General features: G+C 52.6%; 1 protein-coding gene across 1 annotated transcript in view; it reads left to right on the top strand.

Moving 5' to 3' along the window:
• LOC132401163 (calpain-2 catalytic subunit-like) overlaps positions 1–17,048 on the top strand; it is a 31,021-nt gene extending 13,973 nt beyond the window's left edge. Inside the window, exons 3-21 of the mRNA XM_059983081.1 lie at positions 1,869–1,987; positions 2,283–2,416; positions 2,535–2,703; positions 3,032–3,115; positions 3,571–3,656; positions 4,120–4,194; positions 5,481–5,641; positions 6,029–6,192; positions 7,198–7,209; positions 7,689–7,900; positions 8,139–8,181; positions 8,507–8,572; positions 8,988–9,045; positions 9,373–9,437; positions 9,596–9,664; positions 10,369–10,447; positions 14,311–14,427; positions 14,555–14,613; positions 16,702–17,048. Of these exons, the coding sequence (XP_059839064.1) occupies positions 1,869–1,987; positions 2,283–2,416; positions 2,535–2,703; positions 3,032–3,115; positions 3,571–3,656; positions 4,120–4,194; positions 5,481–5,641; positions 6,029–6,192; positions 7,198–7,209; positions 7,689–7,900; positions 8,139–8,181; positions 8,507–8,572; positions 8,988–9,045; positions 9,373–9,437; positions 9,596–9,664; positions 10,369–10,447; positions 14,311–14,427; positions 14,555–14,613; positions 16,702–16,725 (1,796 nt within the window). The 3' untranslated portion in view covers positions 16,726–17,048. The remainder of the gene's footprint in view (positions 1–1,868; positions 1,988–2,282; positions 2,417–2,534; positions 2,704–3,031; positions 3,116–3,570; positions 3,657–4,119; positions 4,195–5,480; positions 5,642–6,028; positions 6,193–7,197; positions 7,210–7,688; positions 7,901–8,138; positions 8,182–8,506; positions 8,573–8,987; positions 9,046–9,372; positions 9,438–9,595; positions 9,665–10,368; positions 10,448–14,310; positions 14,428–14,554; positions 14,614–16,701) is intronic.
• Positions 17,049–17,441: the final 393 nt, after the last annotated feature.

The raw sequence follows: 17,441 nt of genomic DNA, 5'->3' as shown, positions 1-17,441 counted from the left end.
ACCTGATTCGCATTTCATCCCCGGCCCTGCGTGTCCGCGTACTCTCTGATCTACTGGCTGTTCCCAGGGACACACAGAGAGACAAAGATCAAGTGTTGCTAGCAGATCATCAGCTCAGTGAAAGATCATAAACCATAGGAGCACAATTGGGCCATTCAGCCCATTGAGTCTGTTCCGTCATTCCATCATGGATGATCCCGGATCCCACTCAACCCCATACACCTGCTTTTTCGCCATATCCTTTGATCCCCTGAGCGATCGTGAAATGATCAGCGTCCACCTTAAATATACGCATGAAATTGGCCTCCACCACAGCCTGTTGCAGAGCTTCCCATCGATTCACTATTCTCTGGCTAAAAAAAATTACTTTTGTTATAAAAGGTCTGCCCTTTAGTTCTGGACACCCCCTCCTTAGGAAACATCCTGTTCAATCCACCTTATCTCGTCCTTTCAACAATTGGTACATTTCAACACAATCTCCCCGCATTCTTCTAAATTCCAGTGATTACAGGCCCAAAGCTGCCAAACACTCCCCAGAGGTTAACCCCTTCATTCCTGGAATTTGTGAACCTCCTCTGTCTTTCTCATCCTTTCTGAGATAAGGAGCCCAAAACTGTTGACAATACTTCAAGTGCGACCAAGTGTGTCCTTTAAAGCTTCAGCATCATCTCCGTGCTTTTATATTCTAATCCCCTTGAAGTCGTGTTTTGGTCAGTCCAAAACTTGTTGGTCTGCCAACATGTTAAGATGTCCGTGGAGCAGTGCTGTCAACTAGCACTTCTAGGCTGCCAGAGTATATTCTGAGAGACGGACTGAAGCTTGGTGGGCAAGAACCAGAGTATAGATTTCTCTTGCTGCTGAAGAGGGAGGGAATGATTGGGTATCGAAGCACTCAATTGTAGTAGTGTACCAGCCCAGGGGACCACATGAGTGGTGACAGTGCTGGTGGTTTTAATCAATGTCATTTCATGCCAAATGCATTGTCTATGAATAGAAAAGCATTGCATAGTTTATTCTTGTTAATGCTTTTTATAATGAATAAAGTTTACTTTGGTTAATGATTTAAAAAATACTTAATTACTTGTGTCTCGGCACTGCTCTGTGCAAGTCTCAACCCCAGGTTCCTGGTGTAAAGGGTGAAGGCTCAGTGAGATTGCCATTGCCCCCCCCACCCTCACTGCTGGGGGGTAGAGCAGACTGTCTCAGGGTGCCCAGACAGCGGGCAAGGGGGAGGGGGGGAGAGGCTACAGGGAAACCCTGGTGGAATGGTTTCTGAGGGATGTCCCACGTTGTGTGTAGGGTTGGCTCACAAGGCAAGTTCAAGGTCTGAATTTCCCTCTACGTCACAGTGACAGGACAGCTGGATGCCTTGGCCAGAATCCCTAGTGGTGAGAGGCTCCCTCAGCTCCATCCACTGGCCCAGCTGCTCTGCACAGCTGTTATCTGAGTATAGGAGTCAGAGAGTCACATTGCAGCTCTCTGGGCGGGCTGAACTTGGAGTATTGTGTACATTTCTGGTCACCCCTCTGTAGGAAGGATGTTGAGGCTTTGGAGAGGGTGCATAAGAGGTTTACTGGGGTGCTGCCTGGATCAGAGGGCATGTGCAATAAAGAGAGGCTGGACAAACTTGGGTTGTTTTCTCTAGAGTGCCAGAGGCTGAGGGCAGATCTGCTGGAGGTTTATAAGATTAGGAGAGGCATAAATTGAGTTGACAGCATCTTTTTTCCCAGGGTTGAAATGTTTAGTATGAGAGAGTGTGTATTTCAGGTGAGAGGTGGTGGGTCTGAAGGAAATGTGGGGGCAGGTTTTAAGTGCCTTGAATAAGGGTGATGAGGGTTCACACTGACACCTCTGGTCTGTGTTTGCAGGAGACTGCTGGCTCCTGGCAGCCATCGCCTCCCTCACCCTCAACTCTGAGGTCCTAAGCCGCGTGGTTCCAGATGGACAGGGATTCGGGGCTGGGTACGCTGGCATCTTCCATTTCCAGGTAATCCTGACCTCTGACCTGACAGCATGCTGTTTACTCCCTCGCTCTGACCCCTGGCTGGTGTGCCATCTGCATTCTGACCACAGCCGGGTACACTGTTTACCCCTGACCCCTGGCTGGGAATGGCGTCTGCTCCCCGACCCCTGGGGGGGGGGTTATGGTGCGGAAGGGAGCAGTGTGGAATCAATGGACAGATGGACCAGTGGTCCCAGACCTATTGGCAGGCATAGGGTGGAGGGTGGTGGTGGGGGTGGGATTTCAGAGTGGACACTGACCTCCTTGCCCTTGTGCCCAGTTCTGGCAGTTCGGGGAGTGGGTAGACGTGGTGATCGATGACCGTCTGCCCACTCGGAATGGGGAGCTGCTCTTTGTCCACTCGGCTGAGCGGAATGAATTCTGGAGCGCCCTGCTGGAGAAAGCCTATGCCAAGTGAGTGACGACCACTGACCCGCCGGCCGACCTCTGTCCCATTGACCCATGAACTCCGCTCTCCGTTTCCCAGTGTGGGATCGCCCTTGTACATACTGTTGCCCCCTGCTCCCTGCAGGTTGAACGGCAGTTACGAGGCGCTGTCGGGCGGATCAACGACCGAGGGGTTTGAGGATTTCACGGGAGGGGTCGCCGAGTGGTTCGAGTTGAAATCTCCACCTCCCAACCTGTTCAACATCATCCAGAAGGCATTGGAGAGGGGCTCCCTCCTGGGCTGCTCAATCGATGTGAGTCAGGGTTGCAGGATTGAGGGCTCACATGACTCGAGGGGAAGGATGTGAAGGGACGTGTCCCAGGAGTTGCTGTTGGGGCATGAGGTGGGGTGGGGGAGAGAGTGTGGGGTGATCCAGGGAAAGGAATGAGAGGGCGGGTTCTGGGATGGTCACAGGGAGGGAGGTGGGTAGGATTTGGTTCAGAGTTGGTGAAGGAGGTGGGTGGGGGTGATCCTGGGTCGGAGGGTTAGGTGGATGGAGGAGGTGGTCTTGGCATCGGTGGGAGGGCGGTGGGGGAGGGTTCCCACATGCCCGGATGTGACCATCATTTCTCTGTATTCAGATCACCAGCGCGTCGGAAACGGAGGCGATCACATCCCAGAAACTGGTCAAAGGTCACGCCTACTCACTGACTGGTGCCGAGGAGGTGGGTGGGTAGAGCTGGGGGGGGGAACAAGGTGTTGGGGGTTGGGGAGGGGTGACTTTGGTAAGTGGGAAGGCCAGGGTGGGGGAGGATGTTGGAAATGGGTCCCAGATCTTGTGTTGGGGAAGAGTGATCATAATGTGATGGAAATCTCCTTGTAGACCGGGTGCGGCGGTAGGGGTAAAGGGTGAAAGGAGTTGTATAGGGATGGGGGGGTGAGGGGAGTTGTGTGGGATTGGGGTTGGGGTGTGAGTGGAGTTGTGTGGGGATAAGGGATGGGGTGTCAGGGGAGTTATGTGGGATTGGGGATGGTGATGAGGGGAGTTGTGTGGGGATGGGGGATGAGGGGAGTTGTGTGGGATTGGGGATGGGGGTGAGGGGAGTTATGGGGGGTGAGGGGAGTTGTGTGAGATTGGGGTGGGGTGTAAGGGTCACTAACAGATCTCTCTCCCCCTCAGGTGATGTTCCGAGGGAGCCCAACGCAGTTGGTGAGGGTCCGTAACCCCTGGGGAGAGGTGGAGTGGACAGGAGCCTGGAGTGACAGGTAGGTGAGGGCTCGGGGGTGGACCTGGAGTTAGGGTGTGGGACGCATCAGTTGACAAGTGGACTATGGTGGGGGTGGGATATCTTGGGGCAATAATGGAGTCTGGTGTCCCAGGTGGGGGTACATGGATGGTTTGAGGTGTAATGGGAACTAAACCATTCTTGCCCCATTGTTTGTATTGTGGGTGTCACAGGGGATGCAAGGGTGGGGTTGTGTGGGGGTAGGGTGCTGGGGGAATGTGTGTGGGTGAGGGTGAGTTTGTGTCTGTGGTGATGGGTAGGGGTTGTGCTTGTGTCCTGTATGAGTATGCGGGTCAAGGGGTGGTTCTGCCTATGTGTTTGGGCGGGTGAGGATGTCTGGGGTAGGGTTGGGCAGTGTGTTTGTTGGGTGGGTAAACTGGTTTGTGTCAGGGTATGGGTGTTGAGAAACAGCCAACTGACCACATCCATTGCACCACCTACAGCTCGGCCCAGTGGAACGGTATCTCGTCCGAGGATCGTGAACGACTGCAACAGCGCACGGAGGATGGGGAGTTCTGGTAGGTCCCTCCCGAGGGAGATTGTGCAGAGAACAGGGACTAGGGACCATTAGAAGGGGGGGGAGGGAGGGAGGAGGAGGAGGAGGAGGAGGAAAAAAAAACCTGGGGGTGAGGGGGAGTCCAGGAGAAGGGGTGGAAGAGAGAAGGCTGGAGAGGGCTAGAACAGAGAACTGGTGGGGTGGGGGGGGTGTAGTCTTTGAGCTGTCTGACTGTCCCAGGGCAGGGTGGGATGGTCAAACAGTGGTGGCTGGAGTCTGACAGAGGTTTTATGTCACGGTTATCGAGTGGAGTCACAGCTGACAGCAGCAGATGGCAGACTCCCCAGGGCACTTGATGGGGTCCTGCACAATGGGCTGGTCTGGAAGGTTAGATCACAGTCCCAGGAGAGCCAGTTGGCTGGATTCCTCGCTGCCGGTGGTTGGGAGCTGAAGGGCTCTGTGGAGGTTGTTTCTTGCACTGGGAGGCCTACGACCAGGGGCGCACCCTAGCGATCAGTGATGGGCCCACTGCTGTCTGTCAGATGAGAATGGACAGGCATGGTTAGCACATTTACAGATGAGTGGACAGTGAAGAAGGGTGTTTGAGATCCTGATCTCCTGGGCTGGACCCTTCGCACTCACCCCTTGCCCACCACCCCAAGCAGGTCCCTCCACCCAGTCACTGGAAGCCCACCCACCCGCACTCACTGGGTGAGGGAGCTGCTCTGCTTGAAGACCCTTAGGGTGAAGTCGCTATCCTTGTGGGGCTCGAACTTAGAGGGTAGAAGCACCGAGCTGTAGGAGGGTTTACCAAACTGCAGGAGGCTTTACCGAGCTACAGGGGCGTTCACTCAGCTACAGGAAGTTTGCCGTTCAGCTGCCGCAGACGGTGCAGTGAAGCTTCAGAAGGAAGTTACCGGGACTGGAGGGCTTGTTGAATGGAGAAGACTTGACAGGCTGGGACTGACCTTATTGAGGCGTATAAAATCCTGAGGGGCAGAGGTCACAGTCAGGGTAGGGGAGTCCAGTTTCCCTGGTGTAGAAGTCAGACTCTCAGACAAGGGATTTGGGGAGACAGGGGGAAGCATTGTGCTGAAAGGGAGAAGCTGGTGTGTTTAAAGCAGGACAATTGCTTTTGGTGCACCAGCCTGGTGCTAGTGGGCTGACTGGCCTGCTTTCCTGTACTGACAATTGAGTACAGGGTGGGGATTGGTGTGTCGTGGGAGGGGCTGATATCTGGTGGCCTCCTTTTGCTGATGTGATGCTCCCCCCACCCTCCTATTTACATGGTCCACTGGTTTCCCACAGGATGTCATATCCGGATTTCCTTCGCCACTACTCTCGGCTAGAGGTGTGTAACCTCACACCCGACACCCTCAACAGTGACCAGGTGCTCAAGTGGGACTACAGCCTGTTCACCGAGAATTGGAGACGAGGATCAACTGCTGGGGGGTGCCGTAACTACCCAGGTATGGGCCTCAGATCGTCCAACAACCCCCCTCCCCCCACCATCCCCTCCACCCCACCGTGGGGATGTGAGGAGGTGTAGAAAATACCCAGGTACAGTTCCCACTCCCCTACAGTTGGTCCTTCCATTTGATACGAACCATGTACAGTCGGAGTGGAGTGATGCGGACTGCACGGGGGAAATGCGTGGAGTGGAGAAACGCGGGCAGGGGGTGGAGTGACGTAGACCGTGCGTGGGAATTGCGGGGAGTGGTCTGAATTGACATCGTGGTTGGCTCAGTCATGGGTGGCCATAGGGCCAATTTTGCACTGGTGTCCTTGTTCTTGTGCGTAACGCTCCATGTCCCTGTTTTTGATTATCTGTGTTCTGCGCGATGTCCCGTGTGCAGGGACGTTCTGGATGAATCCACAGTTTAAGATCACACTGGAGGAGCCGGACGAGGATGACAGTGATGGGAAATGCAGCTTCGTGGTGGCGCTGATCCAGAAGAACCGGCGTTGCCGGAGGAAGATGGGCGAGGACATGCACACCATCGGCTTTGCCGTCTATGACGTGAGTCCAACCAAACACTGTGATGGGACCTGTACCCATCTGCACCTCTCTCCAATAACTCCCCACCACAGACACTATGCTCACAGCTGTAATGTCCTGGAATATTCCTACTTCCCTTCTTCAACAAAGGAACAACATTGACTTCTCTTCAGTCCTCTGGGACCTTGTCTATTGCTGGTGACGATACAAGGATCTTTGTCAAGGCCCCAGAAACCTCCTGTCTTGGCTCCTTTAATAACTTGGTTAGATCCCATCAGGCAATGGGGACTTAACCACTTTCTTGCTTTTTGGAAGACCCAGCACCACCACCTTCCTGATCTCAAAATGCCTGAACACATCAGCACATCCCACATTGCCCCCTCCTTCCTCCATATCCTTCTCTTTGGCATATACTGATGCAAGATACTCAGTACCTCACCCACATCCTCTGGTAAATTCTCTCCTCTATCAGGACTGGTCCTACACTCTCCCTTGTAGCCCTCCTGTTTTAATATGTATAAAATGCCTTGGGATTCTCTTTCATCCTACTCCAAGGGCCCAGCTAGATTTTATCTTCCGAAACCTTCCATATGCTCCTTTTCTCCTCTTGACTAAATTTACCCCTGATCTCAGCATCCAAGATTGGGTTCCTCAGCCTTGCCGTTCTCTCTCTTACTGTAACTGTCCCGGGCAACGTGCAGTTGTTCTTTGAACACCCTCTATGGGTTGGATGTGGACATGTTTCAACAGTAAAGCCCCCTGCTCCTGTTGTGGGGCTGTAACCCACATTGTTTTCCTACTGAAGAGGGAGGGCTGGGTTGGGAGAAGACCTCGATTGTTATTCTTGCAGTTAGTATATGACCCCAGGGGGCCTCATGAGGGGCCAAATTGTTATTAGTGTGTAAGAATGTGTGTACATGGAAAGTATTGACTAGGAATGGAAAGGTTTACAATGGTATCTTCTTGTAAATAATTTCTTTTGATAAATAATGTTTATTTTCTTTAAAAATATACATCTGTTAACAGGTTCCCGCTGAGGTACGTGGAGGCTCTCCCCACACTGATGGTCACCACTGCAGAGGGTCCGGTACAGGGGACGCGGGGGGGGGGGGGGGGGGGAGGGCGAAAGATAGGATTAGTGCCAGGGGGAGGGAGACAGAGGGTGGAAATGGGGGGGGAAGAAAAGAGGTGGAGGAGGGAGACAGGTGTCGTGCCGGGGGCAGGAGAGGGTTGGTGAAGATTGGGGGCAGTAGTGCCAGAGTAAGGGGAGGGGGCAGTGCCAGGTGAAGACACGATGAAAGGGGAATGGGAAGATGGGTGGGGGAGGGGACGGAAGGTGCCTGAAGTGGGAGGGAGGAGAGTGAGTGTGTATCTCTGTTGGGGGAGGGGAATCACTGCACAAAGTGTCCTGCGGGCCAGCACGGAGCTGATGGGCGGAATGGGAGGGATACAGGGGATCTGACAATTGTGTGATTTATTTCGTCTCCCCCACCTCTTCCTTTTGCTCCCTACCCCAGTACAATTCAGTGAACAATGTGCACCTCGATCGCTCATACTTCACCACCCACGGGTCCCGCGTTCGCTCCGAGAGCTTCATTAACCTACGCGAGGTGTCAAGCCGCTTTGCGCTGCCCCCTGGTCAGTACCTGGTCGTCCCCTCTACGTTCGAACCCCACAAGGATGGTGACTTCGCCCTGAGGGTCTTCACACAGAGCAGCTCCCTCACCCAGTGAGTGCGAGTGGGTGGGCTTCCAGTGACTGGGTGGAGGGGCCGGGCTGGGCCGGTGGTGAAGGGGTGCGAGTTGGGTCAGAGATCAGATGAACTGGCTGATGCCATCCAAACTTTGAACATGGATGTTTTTTATCATGGGGTTTGTGAAAGGGAAGTGAGAGGGAGGGGGGAACTGTAGGTGGGTCAGGAGTTAGACATCTGCAGACTTTAATTTGCCTTCCCCATCTCTCCACAGGCCAATGGACACTGAGGAGATTCGAGCAGACTTCGAGGATGAGGTATGTGTCTGATCCTTTGGGGGGATAGGGGGAGATGACTTCTTTCAGAGGGTAGTGCAAGCGCGAGATGAGTTGCCTGTGGAAGTGGTGGACGCGGGTTAGATTGCAGCATATAAAAGAAGTTTGGACGTGTACGTGGATGGATACCTACTGTATCCCTCTCATCTAACCAATCTCTGGCCCCTTGACTGACCTCCTCCCCCCACCAAATGCACCGACTCCCACCTCTGTTGCCACCTTCCCTCCACCTCCCCCTACCTCCCCATGCCTGCCACCACCCTCCCACCCCTCTGGACCCACAGCTTATGCCCTCTGTTGGTTCCAGGCTGAGGTGAGTGAGCAAGATGTCCCGGACAACTTCAAGGCCTTGTTTGGCAAACTGGCCGGCCCGGTGAGTGTGGCCTGGTGGTTTTTGTGTGGGGGCGGTGATCTGTGTCAGTGTTGTGGGGGGGGTGGTGTCTGTGTTGTGGGGGGGTGGTGTTCTGAGTCTGTGTCAGTGTGGGGGGGGTGGTGTTCTGAGTCTGTCAGTGAGGGGGTGGGTGTTCTGAGTCTGTGTCTGTGTTGTGGGGGGATGGTGTTCTGTGTCAGTGTGGGGGGGTGGTGTTCTGAGACTGTGTCTGTGTTGTGGGGGGGTGGTGTTCTGTGTCAGTGTGGGGGGGTGGGTGTTCTGAGTCTGTGTCTGTGTTGTGGGGGGTGGTGGTCTGTGTCTGTGCTGTGGGGGGGTGTTCTGTGTCAGTGTGGGGGTGGGGTTTGATGTGTGTCCCGAACACTCAGACTCACTGTTTCCCCCACACCCCCCTCCCCAGGATGGTCAGATCTCTGTTTTTGGACTCCAGCGGATCCTCAACAAAGTTGTGTCGAGCCGTAAGTATGGGAGTGGTGATCGGTCCAAGGGTATTCATCACACCATTAGCAAAACTGAATCACCCTCTCTCCCTCTGCCTCCGCACCTTGCCCATTCACGCCTGTCTCTTCCTACAGACCCCTGCACATCCCCATTCAATGTGCTTCTTCCTATAGCCCCCACCCACCCCTCCCCCAGTCACCCGTGTCTCTTCCTATAATCCCCCTGCCCCTCCCCCATTCACGTGTGTCCCTTCCTATACCCCCAGCCCTCTCCCATTCACATGCACCTCTCCCTATAGCCCCCACCCCTCCCCAGTCTCTCTAACTCGTTTGTTTCCCCTCCAGGGTCGGACATAAAAACAGACGGATTTGGACTGGAGACCTGTCGCAACATGGTCAACCTCCTCGATGTATCCACTCTGCCTGGTCCTGCGCAGTGGGGGGAGGGGAGGGCGGGTTTCCCCACACATTACTGGTAAGGTGGTGCAGGGGTCTCCACCTGCATCAGGTGAGATCTCTTGGGCCCGTGCAGCTGTCAGCAGTGTTCTTTCTTAACCACATGTGTTAGCGTGACGGGAATGGGAAACTGGGCCTGGTGGAATTCAAGAAACTGTGGGACAAGATCCAGAAGTTCCTGGTGAGTGGTGGGGCAGTTGATGGGGTTGGTTCGGGTGTTGGAGCTGCAGTCCCCCACGACAGGGGAAAGGGTTCCATGGAAGTCGAGGCCGATTTTATGTTGGGGATGTCGTGAAATTTGTAGATTTTGCAGCAGCAGGAAATGCGTCGTGTAAATGTGGTAGTGCTCGTGGACCGTTCAGACATCTGAAAGTAGGGGAATAATCTGTTCCTGAAACATTGAGTGTGTCTTCACACTCCTGTACTTTCCCCTGATAATAGCAATGAAAGAGGGTATGTCCCAGGTAGCGAGGGTCTTTAGTGATTGGTCCGTTCATAAATTTAGTACCTGATCAGGTATACCTTCTGGACCAGGAAGTTTGCATGGATTCAGCCTCTCGTAAAGATGCCTGTTCATCAGCTCAGAGACGGAGATGTGAGAGCTCAAGTCTCTATTCCTCACACACTCCTGACCTGTGGCTTGTAAATGGGGGAGCCAGGAAGTGAGTCACTCCCTTAAGGATCCCCAAGGGTGGTGCTGGAAAGTGGGTCACTCTACACAAGATCCCAGCCTCTGGCCATGTAGTCATGGTGTTCGTGGTGAATGGTGACAACACCCCTCACCAGGATGTTGAAGGTAGCAGACTTGGTACCGGTGAGTGGGCCAGTGGTTTGGAAGTCTGGAAGATGGTGGTTTGCTGATGCAGAGTTTGTGTTTCCTTCCAGAAAATCTACAAGAAGAACGACATAGATAAGTCGGGCACCATGAGCTCCAGTGAGATGCGGGTGGCTGTGGAGGAAACAGGTGAGGACTCCATTGAGGATGAGCAGGTGGTTGAAAACAGGACCTTCAGGATTCTAACCCGTGCATTAATCCTGGTACCACACACTATTGTGGCAGATGGATGCCTGGCTGAGCTGCAAGAGGGATGGATCAGCTTCTTGGACACTGCAATCCTTGCTGGACTAGGTGACCTGAAGTGGACAAGGACTAATACCCTCTGGGAAGATGTGATGGTGTTGCTTGGGGGTTTAAACTAGTTTTGGCAAGGTGGGGGGAGTCCTGAGCAGGAGGGTGAGAAAGTTGAGGCAAATACAAATATTAACATGAGCAGGTTAAGGAGCAGGCAAAGGTCTGAAAGGATAAACACGAGGAAATCTGCAGATGCTGGAAATTCAAACAACACACACAAAATGCTGGTGGAACGCAGCAGGCCACGCAGCATCTATAGGGAGAAGCACTGTCGACGTTTCAGGCCAAGACGTCGACAGTGCTTCTCCCTATAGATGCTGCTTGGCCTGCTGCGTTCCACCAGTATTTTGTATATGTGTTGTCTGATAGGTTAAGCTGCATTTATTTGACGAAAGTAGTCTGATAAGTAAGGCAATGAACTCAGGGTATGAGTACGTGGAACTGGGATATTGTGCCTGTTAGAACCCAGTTGAGGAAGGGACCGGACGGACTATGCAGTATTGTCGTATACAGGTGCCACAGGGGTGTGGAGAGTAATGTGTATGATGGTGGAGAACATCACTCTAATACCAAATATTATTCTGTGGGATTGTCCAGCAAAGTTACGTGGGTGGAACTTAGAAACAAGAAGAGAGTGATCACTTTATGGAATCGTACGTGTAAGCCCTGTAGAAGTAAATGTGGGTAAATCCCTGTTTATCCTAGGATGTTGTGCGAAGAGATTGCTGGAGGCTTGGCAGAGATATTTGTATTGTTATTAGCCACTGGCTGGTACCAGAAGACTGGAGAGTAGCAAGTAAAAGTATAAATATGTTAGAGCATCTATACGTCGAGGAGGAGGAAGTGTTGGGCCTCCTAATGAGTATTAAGATGGATAAGTCTGCAGGGCTGATGGGATTTACTTCAGATTATTAAAGGAGGCAAAAGTCCTCTCAAACTGCAAGAGAGGTCTTGGAGGACTGGCAAATGGCTAATGTGCCTCTATTTAAAAAGGAACAAGGGAAAATCATGGGAACTATCAACCGGTGAGTCTCACATCAGTTGTATGGAAATGTTTAAGAAAATTTTTGGGGATAGCATATGAGCATTTTGGAAACCCATGGCCTGATTAGGGAGAGCCAGCATGACTTTGTGCGTGGCAGGTTGTGCCTCACCCACTTGATTGAATTTTTTGACAAGGTGATGAGAGAGATTGATGAAGGTAGGGCAGTGGATGTTGGTAAGGACTTTGTCAAAATCCCTCATGGGAGGCTAATCCAGAAGATTAAGATGCATGGGGTCCATGGCAAAATGTCTGTTTGGATTCAGAACTGGCTTGCACATAGAAGACTAAAGGTAGTGGTTGAAGAGACTGATTCGAGCTGGAGGTCTGTAATTAGTGGAGTTCTGCAGGGACCTGTGCTGGGACCTCAGTTGATTGTGATGTGTATAAATGACCTGGATGAAAATGTAGATGGGTGGGTTAGTAAATTTAGAGATGACACCAAGACTGGTGGAGCTATGGATAGTGTAGAAGACTGGCAAAGAATACAGGACAATATAGATCAGTTGCAAATATTGGCAAAGAAATGGCAGATGGCGTTTAACTTGAATAAATGTGAGGTGTTGTACTTTGGGAGGACAAATGCAAAGAGACAGTACACTGTTGAGGGCAAGATCCTCAATAGTGTTGCTGAGCAGAGAGACTTTGGGATCCAAGTTCATAGTTCCTTGAAAGTGGCTACACAGGTCGATAAGGTGATTAAGAAGGTTTATAGAATACTTGCTTTTATTAGTCAGCATTGAATTCAAAAGTCCAGAGGTTATATTGAAACTTTATAAAACTCTGGTGAGAGCACATCTGGAGTATTGTGTACAATTCTGGTCACCACACTACAGGAAGGATGTTGACACTTTGGAGAGGGTGTTGAAGAGATTTACCAGGATGCTGCCGGGTTTAGAAGGCATGCGCTATCACGAGAGGCTAGTTTTCTCTGGAGAGCCAGAAGCTGAGGGGAGATCGGATAGAGATCTACAAGATTATGACAGGCATAGATAGAGTGGACAGAGTATCTGTTTCCCAGGGTTGAAAAGCCTCACATCAGAGGGAATGCATTGAAGGTGAGAGGGGATAGTTTCAAGGGGGATGTGAGGGGTAAGTTTTTTACTCAAAGTCGTGGTTGCCTGGAATGGGTTGCCTTATATGGTGATAGAGGGAAATACATTAGAGGCTTTTAAGCGACATTTGGATGGGCACATGAATGCAAGGAAGGTGGAGGGATATGGGCATGGTGTAGGTAGAAGGAATTAGTGTTTGGATATTTTTGATTTGCTTTTTAGCTGGTTTGGCACAATAATGTAGGCCAATAGGCCTGTTTCTGTGCTGTACTGTTCCATTATCTATGTACTATGTTCTTGAAGGGCTACAAGGACAAGCCAAGGAAGTACTGAAGCTTAACATCAGTGGTGAGAGAGTTACAAGAGGGAGATCTAAGAGACAGGACCCACCAACAATAGGACTGATTACAGTTATTCATCATGGGTTTGTGTGGGAAATCATTCACAAATTAGAATTTTCTGAAATTTTCAGCCAATGTGTTGTGACTGATGGTACAATTTTTGCACCTTGGACCTGGAAGAACACTGTCCTATTTAGCTGTAAACATGTGTATGATTGAATGACAATTGAACATAAAGGGGATAGTTGAGGGTGGGGTGGTTAGACATTGTCTATGTGGACCTCAGCAAGGAAGTCCATGAGAAAGTACTGCATGATAGCTGGTCCAGAAGGTTAGATCAGATGGGATCCAAGGTGAGCTAGTCAACTGGATATAGAATTGACTTGCTGGAAGGAGGCAGAAGAAAGCAGGGAAGGGTTGATTTTGTTTTGGATGGGGGGGGGGGGAAGGCACCTGAGACCGGTGGCATGCTGCAGGGGTCGGTGCTGGGTCCACTGTTATTTGCCATATGTATGGGGCACCACCATAGCGTAGCAGTTAGTGTAACGCTATTACAGCTCGGGGTGTCGGACTTGCGAGTCGGTGCGGAAGGGCCTGTTCTCTAATTAATAACTAAATCATGATTTGGATGAGGACGTATGTCACATGATTAATAAGCTAGTAGGTGACGTTAAGTTTGAACTGAACAAGATATTTGTGAGATCACATTGGATTACTGTGTGCATATCTGGTAGTCCAGCTGCAGGAGGGATGTTACTGAACTGGAGTGGAGATTCACAGGGATGTTATCTGGACTGATGCATAGGAGTCTGAGGAGTGACCTTGCTGAAGTTTAATCATGAGGGGCACAGGTAGGGAGATTGGTCAGTCTTTTCTGCAGCGTAGGAGAGTTTGAAATGAGAGCGTATAGGTTTAAGGTAAAAGGGAAAGATTGGAAGGCTTTTTATTTCCACACAGTGGCTGGATTTTGACTCAAGCTGCAAGAGTTGCAGAGACAAATATAATGTATAAAAGGTACAAACAGATACAAGGAGAGGCAAGGATCAGAGCAGGCATTGCCAACCTTAATGACATTAGTCCATGGCATCAAGAAGAGGTTGTGAACCCCTGATAGAGAGTTATATGGGTTCAGTTTAGATAGCATGGTACGCTTTCATGTGGAAAACCCTGACCCCTAAACCCACAATCTGCTTTCCTTTGTCATCATCAGCCAGTCTAAGGGTCTGATACTGACTGCACCCTCGCCCCTCCCCGCAGGTTTCCACCTCAACAACCAGCTGAGCCAGATCCTGGTGGCCCGTTACTCCGACGAGCAGATGATCCTGGACTTTGACAACTTTGTCTCTTGCCTGATCCGCCTGGAGGCCGTCTTCAGTGAGTGCTGAGTGTGGGGGGGGGAGGAACTGTGTGAAGTGCGTAGTGAATTGGGTAGTAGTTCACAAATGGTGGAAGGATTGTGTGTCAGAGGTAAACCACTCAGTGACTTTTCTTTCTGTACCAGAAATGTTCAACGCGCTTCCCAAAGACCAGAATGGAAACGTGGAGCTGGGACTGGTTGAGGTGAGAGGTCAGAGGTCAACTCAATTGTCACCATGGGCAACGGGCCTTCACTGAACCACTCCCACTCTGTCCCACTCAGAGACCAACTATTTCCCTCCCCTCATCCTCCCAGACAGACCCCTCGCAGACTGACCCCACTCTCCCTCCAAAACCCCCTCTTCCTCCCACAATGACCTCTCTTCCTAACACATTGACATCCTCTCTCTCCCTCTTGCACACTGTCTCCTCTCTCCTCCCTCAACACTGATCGCCTGCTCTCTCTCTCACACTGACAACTCTTACACTGACCACCTTTTCTCCCCCTGCGTATCATCTGATCTCTCTGTGCCCCCAACACTCACTCTTCTCTCCCACTGACCCTCTCCGACCTCTTGCTCTTTCTCTCTCCCACATTGACTGCTTTCTCTCACACTAACCTCTTACTCGCTCCCCCACACTGACACCCCCCTCACTGACACACCCCCTCTTGCACTGACCCCCTCTCTTCCCCCCGCACTGACCCCCCCTCACTCCCCCTCTTGCACTGACCCCCTCTTCCCCCCGCATTGACCCCCCCTCACCCCCGCACTGACACCCCCCCTCTTGCACTGACCCCCTCTCTTCCCCCCGCACTGACCCCCCTCACCCCCCTCTTGCACTGACACCCCCCCCCTTGCACTGACCCCCTCTCTTCCCCCCACACTGACCCCCCCTCACCCCGGCACTGACACACCCCCTCTTGCACTGACCCCCTCACCCCCGCACTGACACCCCCCTCACCCCCGCACTGACACACCCCCTCTTGCACTGACCCCCTCACCCCCGCACTGACACCCCCACTCACTGACACACCCCCTCTTGCACTGACCCCCTCACCCCCGCACTGACACCCCCCCCTCACCCCCGCACTGACACACCCCCTCTTGCACTGACCCCCCTCACCCCGGCACTGACACCCCCCTCACTGACACACCCCCCTCGCACTGACCCCCCTCTCTTCCCCCCGCACTGACCCCCCTCTCTCCTGCTCCGACCTCCCCCCCCCGCACCAACCTCCCCCCTCTCCCCCGCACCGGACCCCCTCTCTCCCTCACACTGACCCCCTCTCCCCTGCACTGACCTCCCCCTCTCCCCCCCGCACTGAACCCCCTCTCTCCCCTCACACCGACCTCCCCTCTCTCCCCCGCACACTGACCTCCCCCTCCCCCCACACCGACCTCACCCCCTCTCCCCCGCACCGGACCCCCTCTCTCCCTCACATTGACCCCCCTCTCTCTCCCACACTGACCCCCTTTCTTCCACCCAACTCACAGACCCCACTTTATCTCCCTCACATGACACCTCTCTGTCTCACATTGGACCCCTCTCTCTCCCCCCCACCCCCTTGCCCATACTGACCACTCTCTGTCTCCCTCTTCCTGCCGGTGTTGCCTCCTGTATATCAATGAGACCCAATGTAGATTGAGAGAGCCCTTCGCCGAGCACCTACACTCTGCCAGAAAACGTGGGAGCTCCTAGTGGCCACCATTCTAATTCCACTGCCACAAATATGTCCATCCATGGCAGCTTCCGCTGTGTGATGAGGCCACAGTTAGGTTGGAGGAGCAATGCCTTGTAATCCGTTTGGTTTGCCTCCAACCTGATGGAATGAACATCGATTTCTCAAACTTCCGGTAACGCCTCCCAACTCTCCCTCTCCTTCACCACTTCCCATCCGCTTTTCCCTCTCTCACCTTATCGCTTTGCCCACCCATCGACTCCTTCTGGTGCTCTTCCCCCCTTTTCTTTCTTCCGTGTCCTTCTGTCTCTTTCACCAATCAACTTCCCAGCTCTTTACTTCATCCTCCCCCCTCCAGGTTTCACCTGTCACCTTGTGTTTCCCCTCCCCCACCTTTTAAATCTACTCCCCAGCTTTTTTTCTCCAGTCTGCTGAAGAGTTTTGGCCCGAAACGTGGACTGTACTCTTTTCCTAGATGCTACCTGGCCTGCTGAGTTCCTCCGGCATTTTTTGTTTTTTTTTCTCTCTCTCTCTCTTTCTCTCCCTCTCCTCCTTCCCGCCCCCCACACTTTATTCCCACACTAATAACTCTCTCTCTCTGTCCCTTGCAGTGGCTGACATTGGTAATGGCCTGATGAGTCGCCGTGCTCCTGTCCCGCTCCGAATGTCATGTTACTGCTGTTCGTCGATCTGGAGCACAGGGTGTCCTTCCTGGCTGCTGTCACTCTGTCTGTACACTTCTTTGCTCGGCTGTGGGTGTTGGTGAAATGGGGCAGTGTCCCCCACTTGTCCTGTGTCTTACATTCCGGTCCACCCGCCGACAGTGCCTGTGGTCTGGGTGGGTGTGTGTGGTTCAGCGGAAGGGTAACGGTTATCTGCCTTCTCCAGGGCCACTGGTCTCTGCTGCTTGCTTTCCACTTTACTTCTGCGTTACCAATTAAACAGTTTTTAAACTGGATCTGTGTGCTGTTGTGAACTGCTCAGGTTGGCTCTAGAGAAGTGCATAACAGGCCAAAGGGATGGGTTTCATTTGGAATTGTTTGTTCCTGGACAAAGTCTGACCCAACAGTTCATGTGGCTCGGCCAGCACGGAGTGGTGTGGGGCTTCAGGGAACAGGCTGAAAGCAGCGGTCCTTTTGGGGAGGTGAGGTCTGCTCTCTGTGGGAGGGTGAACAATGCAATGTAGGGTCCAGGAGGAGCAGTGCTCGGTGGGGAGGGAGAAAGGTGAGGTGAGGTGAGGGTTGGGGCGGGGTGGTCCCCTCAGGACAGAGGGAGAACGCAGAGAGCCGGGGTTGAGGCAGAGTGGTCATTGGTGAGGTAGGTGAACGGTGAGAGGTGGGGTATGGTCTCG

Source organism: Hypanus sabinus, chromosome 10, assembly GCF_030144855.1.
Source record: "Hypanus sabinus isolate sHypSab1 chromosome 10, sHypSab1.hap1, whole genome shotgun sequence".
Classification (NCBI taxonomy): domain Eukaryota; kingdom Metazoa; phylum Chordata; class Chondrichthyes; order Myliobatiformes; family Dasyatidae; genus Hypanus; species Hypanus sabinus.
This window is presented reverse-complemented; position numbering and strand designations above follow the sequence as displayed.